Genomic DNA, 22,236 nt, shown 5'->3' with positions numbered 1-22,236 from the left:
TATGCTGTCATTGTAAAGGATTGGAGCAGATTTAGATAGTGCATTGTTTATAAAAGGCATCAAAAGGAGACAATTAACATGTTTAACTGATTGCAGTAGACTGAACCCACACACCCCAAATGAGATGTTTGAATCCTGTCGCACTGGTCTAAAAGGCTTTGGAAACTTTAAAATTTAGTTTCAAGAAAGATGTGCGAGGCACTGGATCTCTTAACTGGTACTGCACTTTTAATTCAGCACTATATATTGTGGTAACCGAGAGCATTTTTTAATTAAGTATGAGAGCAAAAGCTTGCCGGGCTCCTTGTGTCATCTCTGTCCCCTGTTCCTACACCCAAACCATACATCCACCTGTGTTACAGGCAGCACCCCAGTGAAACATGCTGCAAATTGTAGCAAAAACCCCAACAATCTAGGTACGAAAGAAACTCCTTTATTCTGTTTCACTACTCAGTTTACACCTCTACATGTTAAAAGGGACTCTCATTAAAACTACTGTAATTAATTTAATGTAAACATTGACCATTTTGTGCAATGTGTTCCAACCAATGCATTAAGTACAACTGGAGAAACAACAGTCAAATGATTTTGCACAGTAATAATTTGCACAGTAGGTTTCTTCAATACAATTACACAAACATAATAAAAAAATATGCATCCTTCCATAAAAGAAATAGTTCCCATCTAACTGAAGACTAAAACAGGACAGAAAATACAGGCAATTTGGGAGGATCCTTAATTCTCACATTCACCCATTTCTGCTGTTACTTTTCCCTTGCCTTTAAGAAAATACTTTAAAAAGGCACAAATATTTAAGCCATTGCTTTTCTGATCATTGATCATTAAAAAGAATGAAAAATTAAAAAAATTAAATCTTAATTATACATGCCAAACAGTTCAGAAACACATCATAATTTGGACAACCCTGCTTCGCTTAATAATCACACTTGCAAAAATAAATCCTTTGTACAGTCCAGAAATCTGAAACTTACCCTTTCAGTTTGATTACTGTTAGATTTATCACGAGAAACAGAAGAGATGCAGTCATAAATAACTTTTAAATATAAGACAAGTTTTGTCTTGCTTTTGAGCTACAAACCTTACAACCTAAAGCTAAAAATATTTTGAAGGACCTATTAAATAAATCCATTTTCCAGAAGACCGAGTTCATTCTCTACTGTAAAAAAATTCATTCCTTAAAAGTTACCAATTCAGTATATTTCCAGCTTTTAGTAGGGCACTGTTTCAAGACTGTGAAATAAATAATTCTGGATGTTTGGTTCAGTTACTGTCAATCTGATATGTGTTACAAAAATATTTAATTGCTATGGAAGTAAAAATAATGCATGCCATGTTTGCTGGTTAGAAATCTAAAGTAGTTTTCTTTATTATTACTATTTTTGCAAAGTGACAACTAAAACCAAATGATGCTTTATTGATGGTATTTTTTAAGTATATTTTTTCAGAAAGCTTTCACTGGTGAATTATTAATGAAAAACTTCCAAGAACTGTTCTATTCATAAGAGCGCTTGCTTAGAAGTTTCAGGTTCTTTTTAAGGCTATGCAATTCTGTTCATAACTCCCCTCTTTTGAGATTCCTAAAAAATGTCAGTTGCCTTCAAATTTAGGTCTGACCAATTGTTTCATGTTTCAGGCTTAGTCTGCCAACAGCTACTCATCAGCCACAGTCTATCACTTTGGTACAAGCTTTTCAGTGGGTTGTGGAATAGAACAGGAAGCAGAACTTCCATCCAGTATCCTGGGACTGGCCATCCTTACTGTGAAAAGACAGAAAGATAATTCACCTGGAGCACATACTGGAATGGACTTTTTTTGATTAATCTTAACAAAATTTACTTCAGAGCTCCACAAACAGAGCCTGAATCTCAGTATTTCCCTTACCTCTTCTTCCCCTCTTAGTCACTCAGGGCAGAAGATTACCATATGGATTTTTTTTCCCAGAAGGTTCTTATAAACAGATCATATAAAATTTAACCAAATCTGGTTTGATTAAGCAAAGGGGGTTCTGGGCTTCCACACCCTCCTCATTCCATTACTCCAGTTCATCGATGGTTTTCTTGAACGTATCAAGAGTTTGTTGATACTAATACTTTTGCAGTAAGTGGCATGCAAAAGGTAATTATATTTCTTAATGTTTATCTAAATATTTTGGTAATTTCTGTAAGCAACGTAACACTATTAGGAATTAAGCATAAAAGGGAAGTAAAAATGTAATGGTTTACTGTAATAGAAGGAAAACTGCCTCGTTTTCTTAATTATGTTCTGAGACCAAGTAACCTTATTGCACCTCTTATGTTCCTTCAAAAGGGTACCAGAGCATCAATTTGGACACAAGTGTTCTTAGGAGACACTGCTGCAGTCAGGTGATCAAGATTAGTACTAATACAGTGACTAAACTAACAATACTATCATTTAAAAGTAACCAATAGTACATTTTACTTAAGTACATGGTAAAGCTGACATATGCAGTTTTCTGTCAAACCAAGGAAAAAAAACTGTAAAAAGAATTGCTAAAAGGTTTCTTTCAACATAAAGCTTATTTTATTACTAAGAGAATGAAACTTTTTTTTTTAATTGTGGAAAGGTACATAACTTCTGTAACTAGACTGGAGTTTTTATGCCACTGTTCACAAGGAAACCTTAATTAAAAGGACTAGCCTGGTATTAAAATCAAAGCACCCATTCTCAACAGTCTGAAGTCTACTATGAAACACACACATGTTCTGGAACACTAGTTTTATTTGTTGATCATGAAAATCACAGCTGAGTTTCATCACTATTTAGACTGATACCAGCAGACACTCAACCCTCTCCCTTTACCAGGGCCCTGCTCTCCTTAATCCCCCCAGGCAGTTAATTTCTATCCAGTGGCTCTTTCTTAGTACCAGTGCTTGTACTGCCACACAATAAATCTGATTATGGGAAATGCAATCAGAATCAAAACTAATACTCCTTTCCTTATTCTCTCCCCCAAAGTCACGTGGGAAATTTTTCTTTAGGAGTTGCATCTTAAAATGTAGGTGATTTTGCAGTTACATTGGCTCCTACGCAAGTTGCCCTAGTCTTTTGCTCAGTCTATCTTAAATATTCCTCTTGAAGCTGAGGTTATTTCCAAACTCTAAAAACAAGGCTCCTCATGGAATCGACCGTAATCACAGAAGAAACACAATTCTGAAAAAACACTATGGTTTCTTTGAACCAAGCGTAGCCACCACAGTTTTCAAAAGGATTGCTTAATGACACCAATACGTTTGTTAATAAGACCTGAAAAAAACCCGTATTATTTAAAAAAAAAAACCCTTAATATATACCTGACAATTTATTACATTGGCATTAATAAAGCAAAAAAGTACATATAATCCAGGTAACTGAGGTCACATGTACAGGAGCATTTATTGGATAATACAATTTATATTCTCCATCAGAAAACTACATACCATTTTTGTGAAATCCCTGAACTTGATTTTCATTTTTATGTTTCCAGACAGAAATGTTACAAGTTGCATTTTGACCAAGTACTGTACTATGTGGTTTTGCTTTCTGGAAACAGGATTGCTTCTCTGGAGACGTTGCTCTCGGCAACTGATTGTCCTTCTGGTTTAAAATGGAACACTCCTAGGTTAATAAGGAAAAGTTAATTGTAAAACCATTTTCATAAAAATTCCCCAGAAGAAACAAGATTCAAACTTACTATCTGAAAATTTCAAGTTACAATTAGTACATTAGCCTCCCATCTGTCCCCTTCTGAAATCAGAAAGAAGTGAATAGAAAGTGTTCTCTCTGCACAAATCATTGGAACATGCTGTCAGCAAAAAACACCTCCTTTCAGAGCACACATGCTCTGAACCAGACTGGATTCTTTCAGCCAGCAACATCCATGCTTTTTATTTCGTTCTGCCTGGGCCCTCTGTTCTGAGAGTTGAATGAAGTACTTAATATACCTCCAACCTAAATCCTAATCCCAAATGCAAGTTGGGCTTAGTCAGGATCTAGCAACTGAAAGACTAGCACTGGGAGAAGATAGTTCTAATTTTGATGTCAGTGGTCTATATGACACCATCAATCTGCTCTTTACCTTGTCAGAGAAGTGGCTATTGGCATGTCAGACACAGGAAAGTCAGGGCTGAATGGGCTTACTTGAAGGTTTTTTAATGTAATTTTGCACTACTAGCCAGTAATGTCTCCCTTTCAAGGACTGGAAATGATGCTAACTAGTAGATCATCAGCTACTAAGTTTGTAAGAGCATAATTACTAAGTGAGAGGGAGTGACCTTTGCTCTCTCCTCCAAAGAAACTTGGCTTACATCCCATTCTCTGGAAGAAGCAGAACTCCTTCCAATCAGTCACAAGCTTAAGAGCTTGGGAGTCTTGCTAGCTATGTATTGTTTTTAAGATGGGTCATTGGAGGGCTTGTAATCAAAACACTGTACGCAAAGCAGAAAGTTCCCCACCAAGTCAGCGTGCGACATATGGTCTAGAAAACTTGCGGGTAGTTTATGAATAGAAGTAGGAGACTATATTTCCCCAAAAATGTGCTTCTCCACAGTCTCACATTTAAACACTTCGCAACAAAAAGAGCAGCAACGGCAGAAACAAAAACAAAAGACAGGCTACAATACACCAGAAGTCATGAGGAGCCTCACAACTACCCTTCATGCATATACCTGTTTCCTCCAAAACTACCTGTGCCTTTGTCACAGAACACATTAACTTTATTGCCAGCTTATAATATTTGTCCTCTATTTCTTCCTTGTTTTCAACATACTACTTAAAATGATGCTACATTAACATGCTCTTTATTATCACCTGAAAGTCTCTCCCTTCAGGCTCCCTGAAACTGAGTGAAATAAAAGAACAGCTGCTTTAGATGGGAAGCCTTTTGCTTTTGTACCACAATTTAACTCCTACCTTTGTTCTAAGCAGCTGAGATTTATTCTGGAACACATTAGTATTCACATCATTTTCTCTGCAACTGTTTTCAGCCCCTGCAGTATCCATAATGGAGCTTCCACAAGTCTGTGTATTATAACCACTGTCAACCTGAAATCAAGAAGCAGGGCTTTAGAAATGTACCACAATTTAACACCAATAAACCCCTCAGATTGTCATACCTGATATGACTTGCATTTGATTAACCAATGCAACAAAACAACCACCATCAGTTAATAACAAAAACAAATTGTAAAAAGGTCTGTCAAAATTAGTTTGGATTAAGTTAAAGGTATTGCTGTACATACTAATGTAAAGATAACTTACAGTTGTTATGCTAACTCCACTGAGAGAGGAAAAAGGGCATGAGGAAGAAGGAATAAAAGTCACAATACCACCCACATGACACATCCAGTAAGAGAAAATAGACAATGACTTCCAGAATGGTATACATATTAAAAGTTTTTACATCAAGCTTAGTTTTATAGAAAAGCAAAAAAGAAGTAATTTTTATTTTTACCTGAATACTACTGTTGTCACAAGGAATTGCACTGCTTTCTGCAAGAGGTGACACACACATGCGAGAGTTTTCAATACTGAAAGTAATCCCGGTCATAAAGCTGGCCATTGGTGCATTGCTATTACCAATTGTTTCTTTTATCCAAGTGTTTTCTCCTAACACTTCAGCTGCATCAGCCATATCTACGGTATTATTTTCCTTTGAGCCTTCTATATCCTGAAGTGATGACAACCTTTGATGACAAGCTTCTGAGTGATCTGGTGCAATAGACACAGTTGCTACCACAAGACGTGTACCACGTGCAAAAGTATCGCCGTCCTGCTGACTTAAGTTTATTTCATTATCCATTTCTGGGAAACGAGCTTCTGCTGCAGAAGCATTCTCCTTGTCTTCCTCATCCTCACCGTGACTCTCAACTGCAATCGGTATTCTAATGACAGAAGTCTGATACTGGGCAGTTCCTCTACATGCTCCAAGCCTCATAGGAGAACAATTTTTAATTGGAGAACAACCATCTATATAAGGACTTCTTGTGCTTGGGGGTGTCATTCTATTTGAGGAAGAAGGAATATCTGGAGAACAAAATGTAAATTTTCTTTGGTCTAAAAAACAACAAAGGTATTCCATCAGATATCAGGTGGAATTAAAGTCCTCATCCTCAAAGCCCTACAGTCCTTTGAATAATTACAGCCAATTACATAATATTTCACTGACCACTGTCTCCTGGCTCCAAGGCCTTAACAAAACAAAATCCCAGCCAATCAAAAAAAAAAACCCCTACCACAAAAACAAAAAGACAAACCACAGCACATTTAAACTACCATTGTAAAGGCAAGTTTTTGTCCCATTTTTATGACTAACTTTGCTTCCTATGATGTTGTTTGCTGTATTGGAGCCTTTCCATTTTCAAATGTCAATACTACACAGTGTTCAAAGAAAAACGTGTGAAGGCTGGTTCTGTTGCTTTTTTCTGGACAGGTATCAATACACATTCTACAGGCACTTAGAAAATTCGGGGCAGCAATAAAGTTTTCAAGAAAATCAGACAAGTGAGAAAACATTTATGCAATCTCCACATTTGATGGTATTGAAATACCACCAGGCTCATCAGAGCAAAATCATGTATAAACATAAAGTCTCGCAGTGTAATAGATAGAACATGAAATACTGGTATTTGCTAGAGCAATGAGGACACAAAGTGTTCACGATTTATTTACTAGTCAGTTTCATTTCAAATAATCTTCACCACTCAAACAAAACATTGTCCAATTAAAATGCTTCAGGCTGGGCCAAACCAGAATTGTGACCTGACTTAGTTCAGGCATATAGCTTTAAACCCCCTCCTCACACTAGATTAATCCTTTAATTTTTTTTTTCATCCCCATTAAGTCTCAGTTCCTTTTTCAAAAATATTTTTCTTAGTTCATTTTTTGCAAGCAGATGCATTTCACTGTTTCACATCATTAAGATATTGCACTGCTGAACAGTAAATGTGTCCTATAGGAGACTGCTGGTCTGCCAAGCACAGTAACTTGTCTCCAAACAGAAAAAAGTTCCAGGAAGAATGCAGCCATTATTATAATAAAAATATATGAATCAAGAGAGAATAACACATGTACAATTAAACCATACCTGACAGCGGTGTCTTTCTTATGTGAAAAGCAATTGGTGAAAAAGTAGGAGAACCATTATGTGCAGGAGACCCCTCTGGAAATGTGGGACTGGTTATACTTCCCAGACTATAAGCCCTTGTTCCTCCCTGAATAGGACTTGATGAAAATTGACCCTTCAGTTAAAAGACAAACAAACAAACAAAAAAACAAACAAACAAACAAAAAGAAGTATATTTTCATAATGTTAACTTTGACTAATATGTACATAGAAAGTATTCTAACTGGAAAGCCTAATATGGCAGCATGAGGAAAACTAATCCTGTATAATGACAATGTCTATCATTAGCTTAGCTTAAATATTCCAGTTGCAGCTCTTTACTTGGACTTTATCCCTCCACATCGGAAAAGAGCAATGGACTCAAATTTCACATAATATCAAGTAAGACTGTATTATTCATTATATTTAAGAACTATGAGAAGCCTAGACAGAGAATTAATGCTATCTATATAGTCAAGCATTTAATCTCAGTTTCTTATACCAATGCAGATGAAAGCCTGCCACTATTTGTATTTTAATAAAATCCATATTATCTGAATTACTTAACGCAGCAGCAGACAAAATACTTTTCCTTACGAAAACAGAACAGTGGTTGTGATCTTGCTTAAGAGTATGGTGCAAAAAGAAAAGTCACTTCCAGCAGTACAACTACATTGTAGAAATTCTTTACTAGTTTACCATAGTAATCTATTGCCAGGGTAGGTTTTTTCCATGCATTTCAGCTGCCGGAGGGAAGCATACCACCTAACCAGTTTAACTGTGCTATGTCCATCTGGGAATAAGGTGCATCTCGCTTAATTCAAAACACAGACATTATGTTCTGTGTTCTAATAAACATCCATTCATCTGAAATCTCTGGTCAACGGAAAGGAAAAAAGCATATTTAGCACTGCATTCAAAGATCCACAAGTCATTTCTTCCACCACAAATGAGTTTATGAGCTATAAGGGAAATAATTATATCACCTGTTCATATCAACAAGAATTTTACACAGCAGCCCATGGATTTAAAACAGGCCTTTTTTGTATACACATTTTATGAAAAAAAAATTTTCACATGCTTCCAGCAAGTCTTGAATATGTATCAATTCCTACTTCCTTTTCACAATGTAAAATTAAAGCATAACTCCTTCTATACAAAATAGCAGCAGCACAACATAATAACTGATGTAATAAAAACTCAGTAATATATTCTTTCAAGAATATATCACCTTTTGGTCTAACACCTACTCTCTCATAAAGCAGTTGCAGCTTATTAAAAACATGGCTGTCCATCTTGTGAAGTCTGTTAGAACACAGAATCCATACAGCCTGCTCTAAGAACTACTCCTGTGCCAGGTAAGACACATCCCATCCAGCCCCCAAAACAGGCTACTTACTGAACTAGATGTTTCCAGAGGGCTTCTGCACCGGACTGGAGATATGTCTATTGAACAAAGCACTCCAAGTGGCTGACTACTACATGAACTATGCAGAGAAGGGGACAAACACTCAGATACATTTCCGTTTCCCTCTAAAAACAGCTTTCTTCTAAGTGATGAAGAACTCAGATTTTCCTGAGACTGATCTGCAAATTCATCCGTCCTAAAATATTCACCTAGAAATGTGAAGTAATTTTCAATAAGAATGCAAGAAAAAAAATAATCTTCCACTAGAGACATATATAGCTTAAACCATTTAATCTGATTTACCAATACAGCACGTAATTAATCTAATTTAGGCACCTATCCCAAAGGATCACTTGTTATCATTACAAAATGTCCATCCTGTCTACTAAGGTTCCACTTTATCATCTCTCAGAACTAAAATATGCATTTAAAAAAATATAAATATTGGCTAGTGTCTGCGTAGTGGCCTTCAACCAAAATCATATCATTATTCTTCACATCTGAATTGTGACAAATGGGTTATTATACCATCTGAGTTGTGACAAAGGGGTTACTATACTAACCAAACAAAACTAGACCCTTTTTCAGGCCTCCCATATGCTCTGAAGGTCATTGTGATACATTCCAAAGGCAAATCACATTCAACTTGAAGAAAGTTAAAGCAGTTAGCAATTTACAGTAGAAAAGCATACAGATGTTAACAACGACCCCTTAAAATATCCTGAGACTTAGCAGATCATTTTATTTTTGCTTTTGGTCTATTCTAATTGGATACTCCTTATAGAAGAAATTTTTCATGAATTCACATGCTATGCATTGAAGGAAGCATTTGTGAAGGCAAAACACCAAGGCAATAGATATGGTTCTGCTTTTTTTTCTGTTTTAATTTTGATGGTCCACAGTCAGGGTTGTGAACTTCAATACTGGGATAGAAGCATGCAGCAAAACACCCGAGCTGGCTATATGCACTATTACCACACTGGACCTCTAAGAACAGGCCTTTCCAGCCCCCTTGCCTGAGAAGCTGGCAGCAATTGCTTGATATAGCAGTTATAATCAGACAGTTAATTTGAACTTGTATCCCCACTCCACGGGCACGGCTTTTTTGCCACCACACAACACCTAGTCACCACCATGGGTTCAGTTAAATTAAAGGCACAGAATTACAGCATAGCTTTGCTCAAGGCAAGGTTGGGCTATGAGCTTCATGGCCAGCAATCTAAGTCAAACAGGTCTGCGAAGCAACTGCTTGCTCTATTTGGGGGATCTAGGGTGTGACTTCTGCTTACTATCTTTTATGGATTCAGAATTGCTAACCTATTTCCAATTGTTCTCCATGTCTTCGCTCAAATAATAATCATTTAAGTCTGATGTCCCATGCTACATGCAGTAACTATTTGGAAAACATTTCCATGCATACATTTGCTTTTCAATATTTCATGACAAAACCCCAGCAAACAATAAAAAAACTAGTTTTCTATTCAGACATTCATAATTAAATTTAGATATTACACAACATACCTAGTATTTTCTCTAAATTAAAGTCCACTGGCAAAGACAGTACTGTCTGACAAGAAGCTGCAATGAATAAAACCAACAAAATTAGCTTCCAGTGACCTTTTAGTAAGACTGTAAAAACAAAAACTCAATTTCAAATTACATTGCAATTGAGCTATTTAAGTTAGAGTTTTAATAAGGAAAACTGTTAATTAAAGCTAGGATTCTGATTTGTCAACACCATATGCAGCACACTCAGGCCTGGATTTTAAAAAACCAAAACAATGATTGTAACATTAAAGCCTCTAAAGAGGCATTCTTAACAGAGGAGAGAGGTCTCTGGATTCAGAAGAAAATGGGAGAAAGATCACCAAAATACCCTGGGAAGAACACTACCTATTTAACTAAAATGAAATAGTTTAAAAGAGGTCTTAAGATTCCTGCTATTTCTTTGGAAGAGAAAACAGTCAAGATTCTCTAACCCAAACCGATCCAACACACTAAAGGTTTCTTGAAACTGTAATTTACCCATAAACTTGAGACTTATATTCACTTTTTAATTCAGAAAAGGTGCACTCATTGAGTTGGAAAAAATGCACTCTACAGGTACAGAAGACTTCAGTTTTTACTTCAGAAAAAAATATGAAATAGAATTCTATCACAATAGAATTAAATTACTATGAGAAATGGACATTAAAATTAATAGTACCATACAGTAAAACAAAAATCATTGCTACAGGAACATTAACAAAAAACATTCTCTTTTTAAATTGAATAGCCATTGAAAATGGGTTATTTTGCTTCAGAAAAAGCCTGTGATTTCAGACATTGCCTTTTACCCACCATTGCTTTTCCCAGGCTGCAACATTAGCTGTCTTCCAATTGGAGAAATGTTATTTAGACCTATGGCTGTAAAACAGATCAGAATGTAAATATAAGCATGCATTCCATATAGTTTTGAGAACTGATAGCAGTAAGTTAGAATATTTAATACAACTAAGAATTTTTGCATTGAAGTTTGGAAGAGATTAAAAAGGAGTACTGAAAAAAGTTACCATTGTAGCTGATTAAGAGAATTTTAGCACCTGTCTATTAAAAAAATGCTTAGCCCAAATCTTTGTTTCCTGCAGCCTCCTCTACACGAAAAAGATTTAAACCAAACTCAGTTTATGCTTAGCCAAACAGGCTGTGTTCAAGTAAAACACATTTCCAGGAAATCATGTAGTCTGAACTTGAAGACAAAGATCTACCATGCTGCCTTTTTTATACAACTAAGGAACACATTAGACCCTTTGCTTTCAACACTCCCTTTTCCCAGGTCTAAGATTGTGGCTTATGTTATCTGCAAGCAGTGGAGATCTTGCAATTGACAATTAAAAAATACAGTATTCACAAGGTGCATCTTCTCAACAAAAAAATTTTAATAGTTTAGCCTCTTCCAAATCTTACAAAAATCCTCACACACTTATTTAAGAATTTCCTACCAAACAATACTCTAGCTGACTTCTGTCCAGCTTGTAATCCATTTACTATGTATTCTGTTGGTTATATATAAACTTTAATAACAGCAGCATTAATGAAATCTAATAATGGTGTAAATAAACTTAGAAAACCCACAACTCCATGCACATTGACACTGAGCTAGCAGGACACTAACAGGCCAACAGGAATTTACATAGAAGTTAAGAGTGGAAAACTACGGAACTCAATTTCCCATATTGGCAGGAATGACAGTCAAAGTCAGTCAGATGCACAGATACCAGGATAAAGGAGCGAAGTAGAAGACTTTGCTATTACCAGTATTAACACAGCAAAGCTGTATGTGTAAATTAAATTGATTGAACACAGCTTACAAAAGGAAAAAAGATTTAATTAAGAATAGGAGCCAAAAATAACAAAAAGGAAAAATTATCTACGATTCTGGATTAATAAACTATTTGTTTAAGAAGAAAGCACTTAGGAGAGAACAGCTAAAAATCAGTTGTGCCATCTTTTAGCAGTCTTTCTTAAAATTTAAGTTGAGGCTTCAAAAAATTGTGCTTGACAATTTCTCCAAAAGCTAGGTAATTTTCCATGGACACACTAAAGCAACTTACATTTAGTAGAATTAAACTGAGAAACTTGCTTGCCTTCATGTTCAGTCCAAGGAGAAGGAACTATGAGTCTTTTTGTGAAAAACTAGAGTAGAACAGAAACAAACTATCTTAATGCTTTTAAAATTTGGAGACTCTCAACTTAGATTTAGATCAGCATCCTGAACAAGAAAAAATTGTCATACCTTTTGCTACTCACAGATCTATGTTTTAAGAATTTTAACTCTAACTCTTCCTTCCCCAAAACCTATAAAAAGTTATCCCTTACACCCAAAATATATTTCATTATTTCAGGCCTAGAGTGGTTAAAGAAAATGCAACTTGATTTGAAGATGACCCCCATGTTCTTTATGACACAGACTGACTCAGAAGATCTTTCAAAGTCTCCAGAATGAAAACGGCACAAAAGTTTCATTTAAGACTAACTGCTTATTTAAAAATGTGAACTGTCTCTACCATACTTATTGCACAGCAGTTTAATGTAATCCTTTTAAAATTTTCAGTTTGGTAAATTGTTGTATTTTGACAAGAGTTATTTCAGAGAAGTGCTGAAGAGACACTGCAGTAACAGTCAAAAGAAGTGGACACCCAAGGCTTTTCGGCAATAGTATCGGTGTATTTGGCAAAACTGGTTAGCAATGAAACATTTATGAGTACTGGCACTTCAGGATTTTTCTTTGAACCAGAAACTGTATCTACTGTCACAGCTGCACTCAGGAACACCTTGATGCTGAACAGATGAACACTACCAACATAGCTTCCAAGAAATACATGGCAAATCCTTTACTCCCAATAAAATGAAAAAAACCTCAGCTTGAAACACCAAACTATTAAAGGTGCAATTTTTATCAGAGACATGGTTTCAAGCTGTTCAGCTGCATAATCCACTAGCTCATACCTCGCAAAGAAATATCTTTTCTTAATGCAGTTATAACAACACGGCATCTTAGCTGCAGGTCAACTACGTAACACCTTTAAGGAATCATGAAACATTTCTGTTTTTAGAGACAGAAACCAATACAATATAAAAAGGTCAACAACAGTAAGAAAGTCTTACCTATCACAGCCTTATTTTTTTTACTTTTAAATTGAAATTGAAACAACAACCAAAGTTTGCTATAGCAAAGATTTGAAACTCTTTACTTTTCCTTCTCCAACACACAAACGGATAGTAAAAAATTAAAATTCAAAATGGAAAAGAATGACAACCTACCAGGAGAGTCTTGCCTCCAACTAAGCAGACTTTGGAAGAAACAAAATATCAGCAAGGTTCTGCTACATTTTTAAAAATGCAATAAAAGAAACTAAAGTTACCTGAAAGTTACTGTACAACCAAAACCAATATTTTTAAACCATAACAGGAGGCAGGAAAGGAGGCAGGAAAGGAGGCAGGAAAGGAGGCAGGAAAGGAGGCAGGAAAGGAGGCAGGAAAGGAGGCAGGAAAGGAGGCAGGAAAGGAGGCAGGAAAGGAGGCAGGAAAGGAGGCAGGAAAGGAGGCAGGAAAGGAGGCAGGAAAGGAGGCAGGAAAGGAGGCAGGAAAGGAGGCAGGAAAGGAGGCAGGAAAGGAGGCAGGAAAGGAGGCAGGAAAGGAGGCAGGAAAGGAGGCAGGAAAGGAGGCAGGAAAGGAGGCAGGAAAGGAGGCAGGAAAGGAGGCAGGAAAGGAGGCAGGAAAGGAGGCAGGAAAGGAGGCAGGAAAGGAGGCAGGAAAGGAGGCAGGAAAGGAGGCAGGAAAGGAGGCAGGAAAGGAGGCAGGAAAGGAGGCAGGAAAGGAGGCAGGAAAGGAGGCAGGAAAGGAGGCAGGAAAGGAGGCAGGAAAGGAGGCAGGAAAGGAGGCAGGAAAGGAGGCAGGAAAGGAGGCAGGAAAGGAGGCAGGAAAGGAGGCAGGAAAGGAGGCAGGAAAGGAGGCAGGAAAGGAGGCAGGAAAGGAGGCAGGAAAGGAGGCAGGAAAGGAGGCAGGAAAGGAGGCAGGAAAGGAGGCAGGAAAGGAGGCAGGAAAGGAGGCAGGAAAGGAGGCAGGAAAGGAGGCAGGAAAGGAGGCAGGAAAGGAGGCAGGAAAGGAGGCAGGAAAGGAGGCAGGAAAGGAGGCAGGAAAGGAGGCAGGAAAGGAGGCAGGAAAGGAGGCAGGAAAGGAGGCAGGAAAGGAGGCAGGAAAGGAGGCAGGAAAGGAGGCAGGAAAGGAGGCAGGAAAGGAGGCAGGAAAGGAGGCAGGAAAGGAGGCAGGAAAGGAGGCAGGAAAGGAGGCAGGAAAGGAGGCAGGAAAGGAGGCAGGAAAGGAGGCAGGAAAGGAGGCAGGAAAGGAGGCAGGAAAGGAGGCAGGAAAGGAGGCAGGAAAGGAGGCAGGAAAGGAGGCAGGAAAGGAGGCAGGAAAGGAGGCAGGAAAGGAGGCAGGAAAGGAGGCAGGAAAGGAGGCAGGAAAGGAGGCAGGAAAGGAGGCAGGAAAGGAGGCAGGAAAGGAGGCAGGAAAGGAGGCAGGAAAGGAGGCAGGAAAGGAGGCAGGAAAGGAGGCAGGAAAGGAGGCAGGAAAGGAGGCAGGAAAGGAGGCAGGAAAGGAGGCAGGAAAGGAGGCAGGAAAGGAGGCAGGAAAGGAGGCAGGAAAGGAGGCAGGAAAGGAGGCAGGAAAGGAGGCAGGAAAGGAGGCAGGAAAGGAGGCAGGAAAGGAGGCAGGAAAGGAGGCAGGAAAGGAGGCAGGAAAGGAGGCAGGAAAGGAGGCAGGAAAGGAGGCAGGAAAGGAGGCAGGAAAGGAGGCAGGAAAGGAGGCAGGAAAGGAGGCAGGAAAGGAGGCAGGAAAGGAGGCAGGAAAGGAGGCAGGAAAGGAGGCAGGAAAGGAGGCAGGAAAGGAGGCAGGAAAGGAGGCAGGAAAGGAGGCAGGAAAGGAGGCAGGAAAGGAGGCAGGAAAGGAGGCAGGAAAGGAGGCAGGAAAGGAGGCAGGAAAGGAGGCAGGAAAGGAGGCAGGAAAGGAGGCAGGAAAGGAGGCAGGAAAGGAGGCAGGAAAGGAGGCAGGAAAGGAGGCAGGAAAGGAGGCAGGAAAGGAGGCAGGAAAGGAGGCAGGAAAGGAGGCAGGAAAGGAGGCAGGAAAGGAGGCAGGAAAGGAGGCAGGAAAGGAGGCAGGAAAGGAGGCAGGAAAGGAGGCAGGAAAGGAGGCAGGAAAGGAGGCAGGAAAGGAGGCAGGAAAGGAGGCAGGAAAGGAGGCAGGAAAGGAGGCAGGAAAGGAGGCAGGAAAGGAGGCAGGAAAGGAGGCAGGAAAGGAGGCAGGAAAGGAGGCAGGAAAGGAGGCAGGAAAGGAGGCAGGAAAGGAGGCAGGAAAGGAGGCAGGAAAGGAGGCAGGAAAGGAGGCAGGAAAGGAGGCAGGAAAGGAGGCAGGAAAGGAGGCAGGAAAGGAGGCAGGAAAGGAGGCAGGAAAGGAGGCAGGAAAGGAGGCAGGAAAGGAGGCAGGAAAGGAGGCAGGAAAGGAGGCAGGAAAGGAGGCAGGAAAGGAGGCAGGAAAGGAGGCAGGAAAGGAGGCAGGAAAGGAGGCAGGAAAGGAGGCAGGAAAGGAGGCAGGAAAGGAGGCAGGAAAGGAGGCAGGAAAGGAGGCAGGAAAGGAGGCAGGAAAGGAGGCAGGAAAGGAGGCAGGAAAGGAGGCAGGAAAGGAGGCAGGAAAGGAGGCAGGAAAGGAGGCAGGAAAGGAGGCAGGAAAGGAGGCAGGAAAGGAGGCAGGAAAGGAGGCAGGAAAGGAGGCAGGAAAGGAGGCAGGAAAGGAGGCAGGAAAGGAGGCAGGAAAGGAGGCAGGAAAGGAGGCAGGAAAGGAGGCAGGAAAGGAGGCAGGAAAGGAGGCAGGAAAGGAGGCAGGAAAGGAGGCAGGAAAGGAGGCAGGAAAGGAGGCAGGAAAGGAGGCAGGAAAGGAGGCAGGAAAGGAGGCAGGAAAGGAGGCAGGAAAGGAGGCAGGAAAGGAGGCAGGAAAGGAGGCAGGAAAGGAGGCAGGAAAGGAGGCAGGAAATTAATCCTAAGGTTTTGAAATCCTAAATAGATGCAGGTTTCATTTGCAGGTATGTAGCTACAAAGAAAAAAATCAATACTTGATAACACAGAAAGTTTTATTACCTCCTCAATGGCTTTTTGTCTTCTGTCTTCTGTCTCCTTATCAATTCTAATAAGTGAAAAAAAAAAACCCCTCAATTATCAAAACCATCACATATTTGGGAAAAAAAGTAAAGTCCAACCATGTAATCTTTTACAGATGCTTAAGAGAAACATTATGAATGAAATTGCACTAAACTTTAAATCTTATGATGTTTTCACTGTAATGTGCAATAATCTTATAGTATAAATTTAGAAATATAAACACACTTCTCAGTTACCTCAGTTCATTTGAAGAGATGTACCATTTATAGGTACATATTTGCATATCTTCCATTTACTCCTATCAGCAAGTATTTTTAGCTGGACAAAAACTCAATTACAACTGATCTTCAAAAATAAGTAATTTAGTTATCTTGAACTTGTCATATGAATAGATTTTACTGGTAAAGTTGCCATGAGATTAATCTTATAAAGAATCTCACTACAAAATCATGCATCATAGATAACTGAGCTGTAAGAAACAAAAGGGCAACAGAAGATAATTGTGGAATGTTTTTATACTCAAATTCCTGACACAGCCCACTTTCCCAGCACAGAGCTCTCCCTTTCAAATAGCTAGTCCGCCATATTTTTTACAGTTCAGGACACAATACTGTATTTCACTTTGGACCAATTAACATATTCCTTTATGCAGCTTTTTAGCTATTTTTTTTAAAAAAATATTGTAGTTACTTCAGGCATCTTTAAATGGTATGTGAGATTCTACATTTATACTTAATTTAACTGTCACCTTCAAGTCTCACTTTCAGTTACTACTATGTAATTTATAACCTTCAAAAAATTTTACAAGTATTCATCATAGCTAAATTACGTAACTTTGTTACACAGTCAGAATACCTGAATTACCCTTGAATAATTTTAGGTATCAGTCCAACAACAGACTTTATTAGTATACAAACACACGTAAACTTACCTAATACATGCATAAACCTTCCCTCACAGCCCTCTTTTTGATGCTAATCAGACTGAATAGATCTGCAATACTTGGACATACCATCTTCAACTATGTCTGCCTAGATGATGCTAAAGTGACAGTTCTGTGAAGACACCTGCACAAAATTCTCTTATTGTACCAAAAAAATAAGCATACCATCATTGATACTTATACATGGTGGATCATAAGTAATAAGCATCTTTACATGCCAGATTCCAAAGGAGAATCAGAGGAACTGGGAAAAACAGCTCCCACTAAAAGTGCTGGTTAGTGCAGGAGAGGATGGGGTTTTTTTAGTGCGTTAATTCCAGGAAAATGGCAAAGTGAAAACATCGTATTAACAAGAATAAAAACAAGCCAGTCTTGTGTGCAATTTCAAGCAACGTAACAGTTGCAACTGCGACACACAGTATGCAAGATGCAGTACAGATTTTTTTAATACTTAACATATAATAGCATAGCATCTAATTTAGAAACATTCAATTTCTACCAGTAGAAATAAAAAGGAACAGGAAAGTTTGTGGACAAGTCTGTGTCACTGTATCTAACAGTCTGCCAGGAGAAAATTCTCCTAGCCATTTATAAACACTGCAATAAACACACAGCACATACATGATGCCCATTTTATGGAAACAATAATATTGCACAAAACCAAGTCTACATGTGATACACACACAGACTTTGCAAAGTGCTCATGAGCTTTTACCCCATGCTGCTACCTAAACTATTTTCACTACAAAACAGACAAATAACAGTTGGAAATACTTACACACGTAATTTCTTATGCTTGTGGTTCTTTGCAACTAATCAAGAAAATGACCTGTTCACAAGCTCGATTATATAGTCTGCGTAACATTATACATGGGCTTCAAAACCTCAGTTTTTTATCAGGCATTTTTAATGACAAGAGCTGCATTTACAACACTTTAGTTTCCATAAATCAGTATTTATAAGATGCAAGTTAAAATCAGCTGCCGTACAAGAACTTACACACACACACACATATATATATATGCATTTAACCATGTACAGTTTGCAGCCACCAGAAATAGCCATCTCAGTCTGTACTACACTGAAACATGAAAGCATGGACACAGCCCCTTTCTAGTTATACAAGATGATTTAAAAAAAAAAAAAAAGTCACAGTGGGATGAAACAGTGGGACAGACTGAAAGGACACACTAAGACAACTTGCTTATATCTACAGGCCATGCCACTAATCATAATTGGAATTGTCACCCAAGCTGTCTAAATTAAAGCTAGTTTATGCATTCTAATAGGCTTCCAGAAACAATATAATAAATTCCCTAAAAACTTAAGGCTTTATAATATACAAGAAGCATTAGATTCTGAAACCTCCTGGCTGCGAGAGAAAGGCCAGGAAACAAACAATGTTAAGAAAAATACTGACATTGAGACATGGTGATTCACAGATACAGCTGAGGACACTTATCTTCTTTCTACATCTCTACTGTAGCAAGAAATTCATATTCCTTCTTATACCTCTTCCTGTTCACAAAGAGAGATGTAGGTTCAGTCAGACACTAAGAACAGTATGTCTGATTCACAATATATTTTTACAATGACAGCTGTGAAAAACTGGAACAGGTTGCCCAGAGGTGGTAGATGCCCCACCCCTGGAAACATTCAAGGTTAGGTTGGACGGGGCTCTGAGCACTTTGATCCAGTTGGTGATGTCCCTGCTCATTGTAGGGGGGTGGACTGGATGACCTTTAAAGGTTTCTTCCAACCCAAACCATGCTATGAATACTGAGAGGACTCTTGCCCTAGAAGCCCTCTATCTGTGTTTCGTTTCACTAACAGGACTTGGAAGTCATATAGGCAAAAAAAGGATGGAAAACTGTTTTATTATTCTATTACTGTGCTGCTTCATGCTGCGAGGTGCATTCTTTGTGCAAGTTTGTATCCAAGGAATGCATGGGAGCCTCTACAGAACTCACCATTGTGGCCTTCCCTTGACCACCTTCACTTGGCATGTTGTTCTTCCCTATTAGCATGTACGACTATCCTTCAAAATTAGCTGTGAATACCAAGCCTGTTTTACTTACTTGTTTTCCCCATGGAAGTTATTTTCAGAGAAAGAAAAAGTTGAGATCAAGATCCCCAAATTATTTCAAGTAACTAGCAATCATTCTCAAAGATGGCAAACTTACTGGCCTTCCCTCCTTCACATTAAGTCCAATCTATACCTTTTGAAAAGCCGTACCAAGCTAGCTTTCCCAGCTCTATACTTCTGCAGGACTCCCAAAGACCAAAGAAGCCTACACTTCATAGGTCTTAGTATGGAACACTCTGAGAAGATAAATTGCGTTGTGACAAGGAGCAGAAGAGGTAGCTTGGAAACAATCAATGGCAAGACACTTTCTTGCTTCCATTGATTGCTTTCATCTGGCTGTCTTCCAAACTGCAATCAGAGTGGATCAGTGGTTCTTAACATTTAAAAAAAAAAGTGACATGCAGGCAGCCTCATTTAAGTGATATCCACATCAGGGACACAAAAAAGCTCTATTAAAAGATTTAAAAAAGTCTTTAGTGCTGTGTTGAAATGTCAATAAAGCAAAAGAACAATGTTCTAGTATTCAAGCTAAGTTCACTGCAGAAAAACAGATTGTAAGTTACCTAGCATGACTCAAATACATTGCTTGACGCCGAACATCTTCCGAGTCAATTTCCACAGGATCTATGAGAGCAAGCTGATCAATAGACCATCTAAATTTTCCTGGTGACTAAAAAAAGAAACGGACATCTTAAAGCTTGCTAGTCTAAAAAGATAAAAATAAAATCGCAGGACAAATCTCAATGGAACAACACAATCATAGCTTCCATATAGTGCCTCTGTCAAAGACAACCAAAAGAGTTTCTATTTAAATTATCTACCTTTAAAAAAAATAGTAAGTCAATCAGGCTTCTTTATCCTGGTAGTGGTATTACAATGATTTACAAAATAATATAAAGTGGAAGGTCATAGCTAATATTTACAAACTGAGGTGTCAATTTCTTCTTGATTCCTGAGGATAGATCCACTAAAGACACAGAATTTAGCATAAAATTTAGTTGCTTCTAGATTGCCACAATCAAAATTGTGGTTCCATAAAAACCCAGTGTCCATACCCAACCCAAGTTATGCAAATAACAAAGCAGCCTTCCTTTCACCGAGTATTTCCAAGACTTAGAAGTTGTAACCCCTTATGCATTCTGTAAAGTCTCCCTCATAAAGCCACACAGCGTGCAACAAAACCCAATTCAGAAATAAAGCTGCTTCTACTTATTTAATACTTAAAAATGATCTACTAAGCGAGTCTTTTTAGCTTCATTAGCACAGTATAATCTCTAATGCTTATCAGAAAATAATTCCCACTGCAAACCAAAATATAATTTACAACTAAAAAATTAACTTGATTCTGTGAATATGTAAACAGGTCATTAACAGAAATGCAATTCTTTTACTTGCATCCAGTCTGCTTTGCATCTAAGTAGGAACTGGGTTTTTTCCACTTTAAGTGGGACAAGAGCACCACATCCAACTGCCCTTTATCTACTTTCAACTGTGTACGGGAGTATATGCTGATCTACACACCTATTACCTAAAGAAAAAAAAAAAATCAGGAAGGTTGGAAGAGTAAGTGGCAATGTTAGTATTGAAAGCAGCGTACTCCTATAATCACAAGACGCCAAACACCACTAAAATTCTTTGGTTTTGTATATACATTAAAATGTGCTAAATTAAATACACTTTTTACTGCATTTCAAAATATTAGCACTACATCTGTATAGTTACACAACTAAAGAATAGATCTTACAGATGAGGATTTTGTGGATTTAAAGACTGAAGGACTGGAGACAATCTGCTCTTGAAGAGTATAATAATCACTGGGACTTTCAAAAGGATTCAGGACTGTGAATCGTGCTGGAGTTTCTGGTGTTATCTGCATTTTAGCTTCTTTTGTATCACACATAACGCTAAGGTATACCTGGAAAAGAGAGAGGGAAAGGAAAAATGGAGGGGGTGGGGGGGAAGGAAATTACGATTTTGACTTTACAGGGTTACCCTGAAAGTTTCAGGAAGAGAGGATCAATTATTTTTAAGGAGCCAGAAACGTTTAAAAGACTGACAAAAAACGAAGTTAGCTCTGGCTTGGACCTACCGACACGTGAAGCTGATAAGACAGACAGAAAGAACAACTGAAAATAAACAGAACTTGTTACAACGAAACAAGAAACATCCCTGAAATGGCGATTCAAGAAAAGCAAGCCAGCAATAACAAAAAACCCATCAAAATAAACAAAACAGCGAGGAAGCCACACGTATTCCTGAAGGACAGCTCACATACCAGCCTCCGGCACTCAAGAGGGCTTCAGAAATAACGAGGCACCACCGGGACGCGGGTAGCACAAGGACGGTCCCCACCGGGCCCCCGTGCCAGCGCGGGCTGAGGCGGGCACAGAAGGGCACGCAGAGCCACCAGGGCGAGCGGGGGCTGGCGGCGGGGCTGCCGTGGCCCACACCGGCGGGCCCCACAAGCCTCTGGCTGCGGGCAGCTAACGCCGGGCGGCGGGAAGTGTTGGCGCCGGAACCTGAAGAGACGCGCGGCGCCGCCCGTACGGCCGGGAGCCCCACGGAGGCAGTTACGTCCGCAGAGCGGTCCCAGCTCGCGAACGGACCGAGGCCGGCGCCAGCCCCCGAGAGGCTGCACAAAGCACCAACGCCTCCTCCCGCAACGGGAGCGAGAACGGAGCAGCGGGTCTGCAACCCCCGCGTCAGACCGCGCCCCGGCGGCGCCCTTACCGGAGGCAGCAAAGGGGACAAGAGCCCCGCAGAGCTGCCCCTTCTCCCCCTGCACCCCAGACAATACCACGGCGCCCCGAGCCACCCTCAGGAGCCCCCACGCGGCTGGCCCAGGCCCGCGCAGGCGCTACCTGCCACCGTTACCAGGCCTGCTCATGCTCGCCTCAAATCACAACTCCCGCCTCCGCCGCGGATCTTTAACTAGCCCCGCCCCCTCCCGAGCTCTGACCAATCACAACAGGCAGTCTTCGCTGCCAA

General features: G+C 39.6%; 1 protein-coding gene across 13 annotated transcripts; it reads right to left on the bottom strand.

The window, feature by feature from the left end:
- Positions 1 to 417: 417 nt before the first annotated feature.
- BORA (BORA aurora kinase A activator) lies at positions 418 to 22,194 on the bottom strand. Of its 13 annotated transcripts, none has more exons than XM_056329162.1 (13): positions 22,110 to 22,194; positions 20,993 to 21,163; positions 19,812 to 19,918; positions 16,199 to 16,244; positions 12,122 to 12,203; positions 10,869 to 10,934; positions 10,050 to 10,106; positions 8,520 to 8,737; positions 7,103 to 7,256; positions 5,471 to 6,072; positions 4,930 to 5,061; positions 3,459 to 3,636; positions 418 to 1,778 (listed from the first exon to the last, which is right to left on the bottom strand). In XM_056329162.1, the coding sequence occupies exons 2-13, from the start codon at positions 21,146 to 21,148 to the stop codon at positions 1,693 to 1,695; spliced, it is 1,884 nt and encodes a 627-aa protein (XP_056185137.1). In that variant the 5' UTR covers positions 21,149 to 21,163; positions 22,110 to 22,194; the 3' UTR covers positions 418 to 1,692. The 13 variants fall into 13 exon arrangements, with proteins under 13 accessions (XP_056185137.1, XP_056185140.1, XP_056185139.1 ...); XM_056329165.1 differs by having other exon boundaries at positions 22,123 to 22,145; XM_056329164.1 differs by lacking the exon at positions 22,110 to 22,194 and adding an exon at positions 21,979 to 22,070.
- Between the last annotated feature and the right edge of the window lie 42 nt (positions 22,195 to 22,236).

Source organism: Falco biarmicus, chromosome 2 (genome assembly GCF_023638135.1).
Source record: "Falco biarmicus isolate bFalBia1 chromosome 2, bFalBia1.pri, whole genome shotgun sequence".
NCBI classification, from domain to species: domain Eukaryota; kingdom Metazoa; phylum Chordata; class Aves; order Falconiformes; family Falconidae; genus Falco; species Falco biarmicus.
This window is presented reverse-complemented; position numbering and strand designations above follow the sequence as displayed.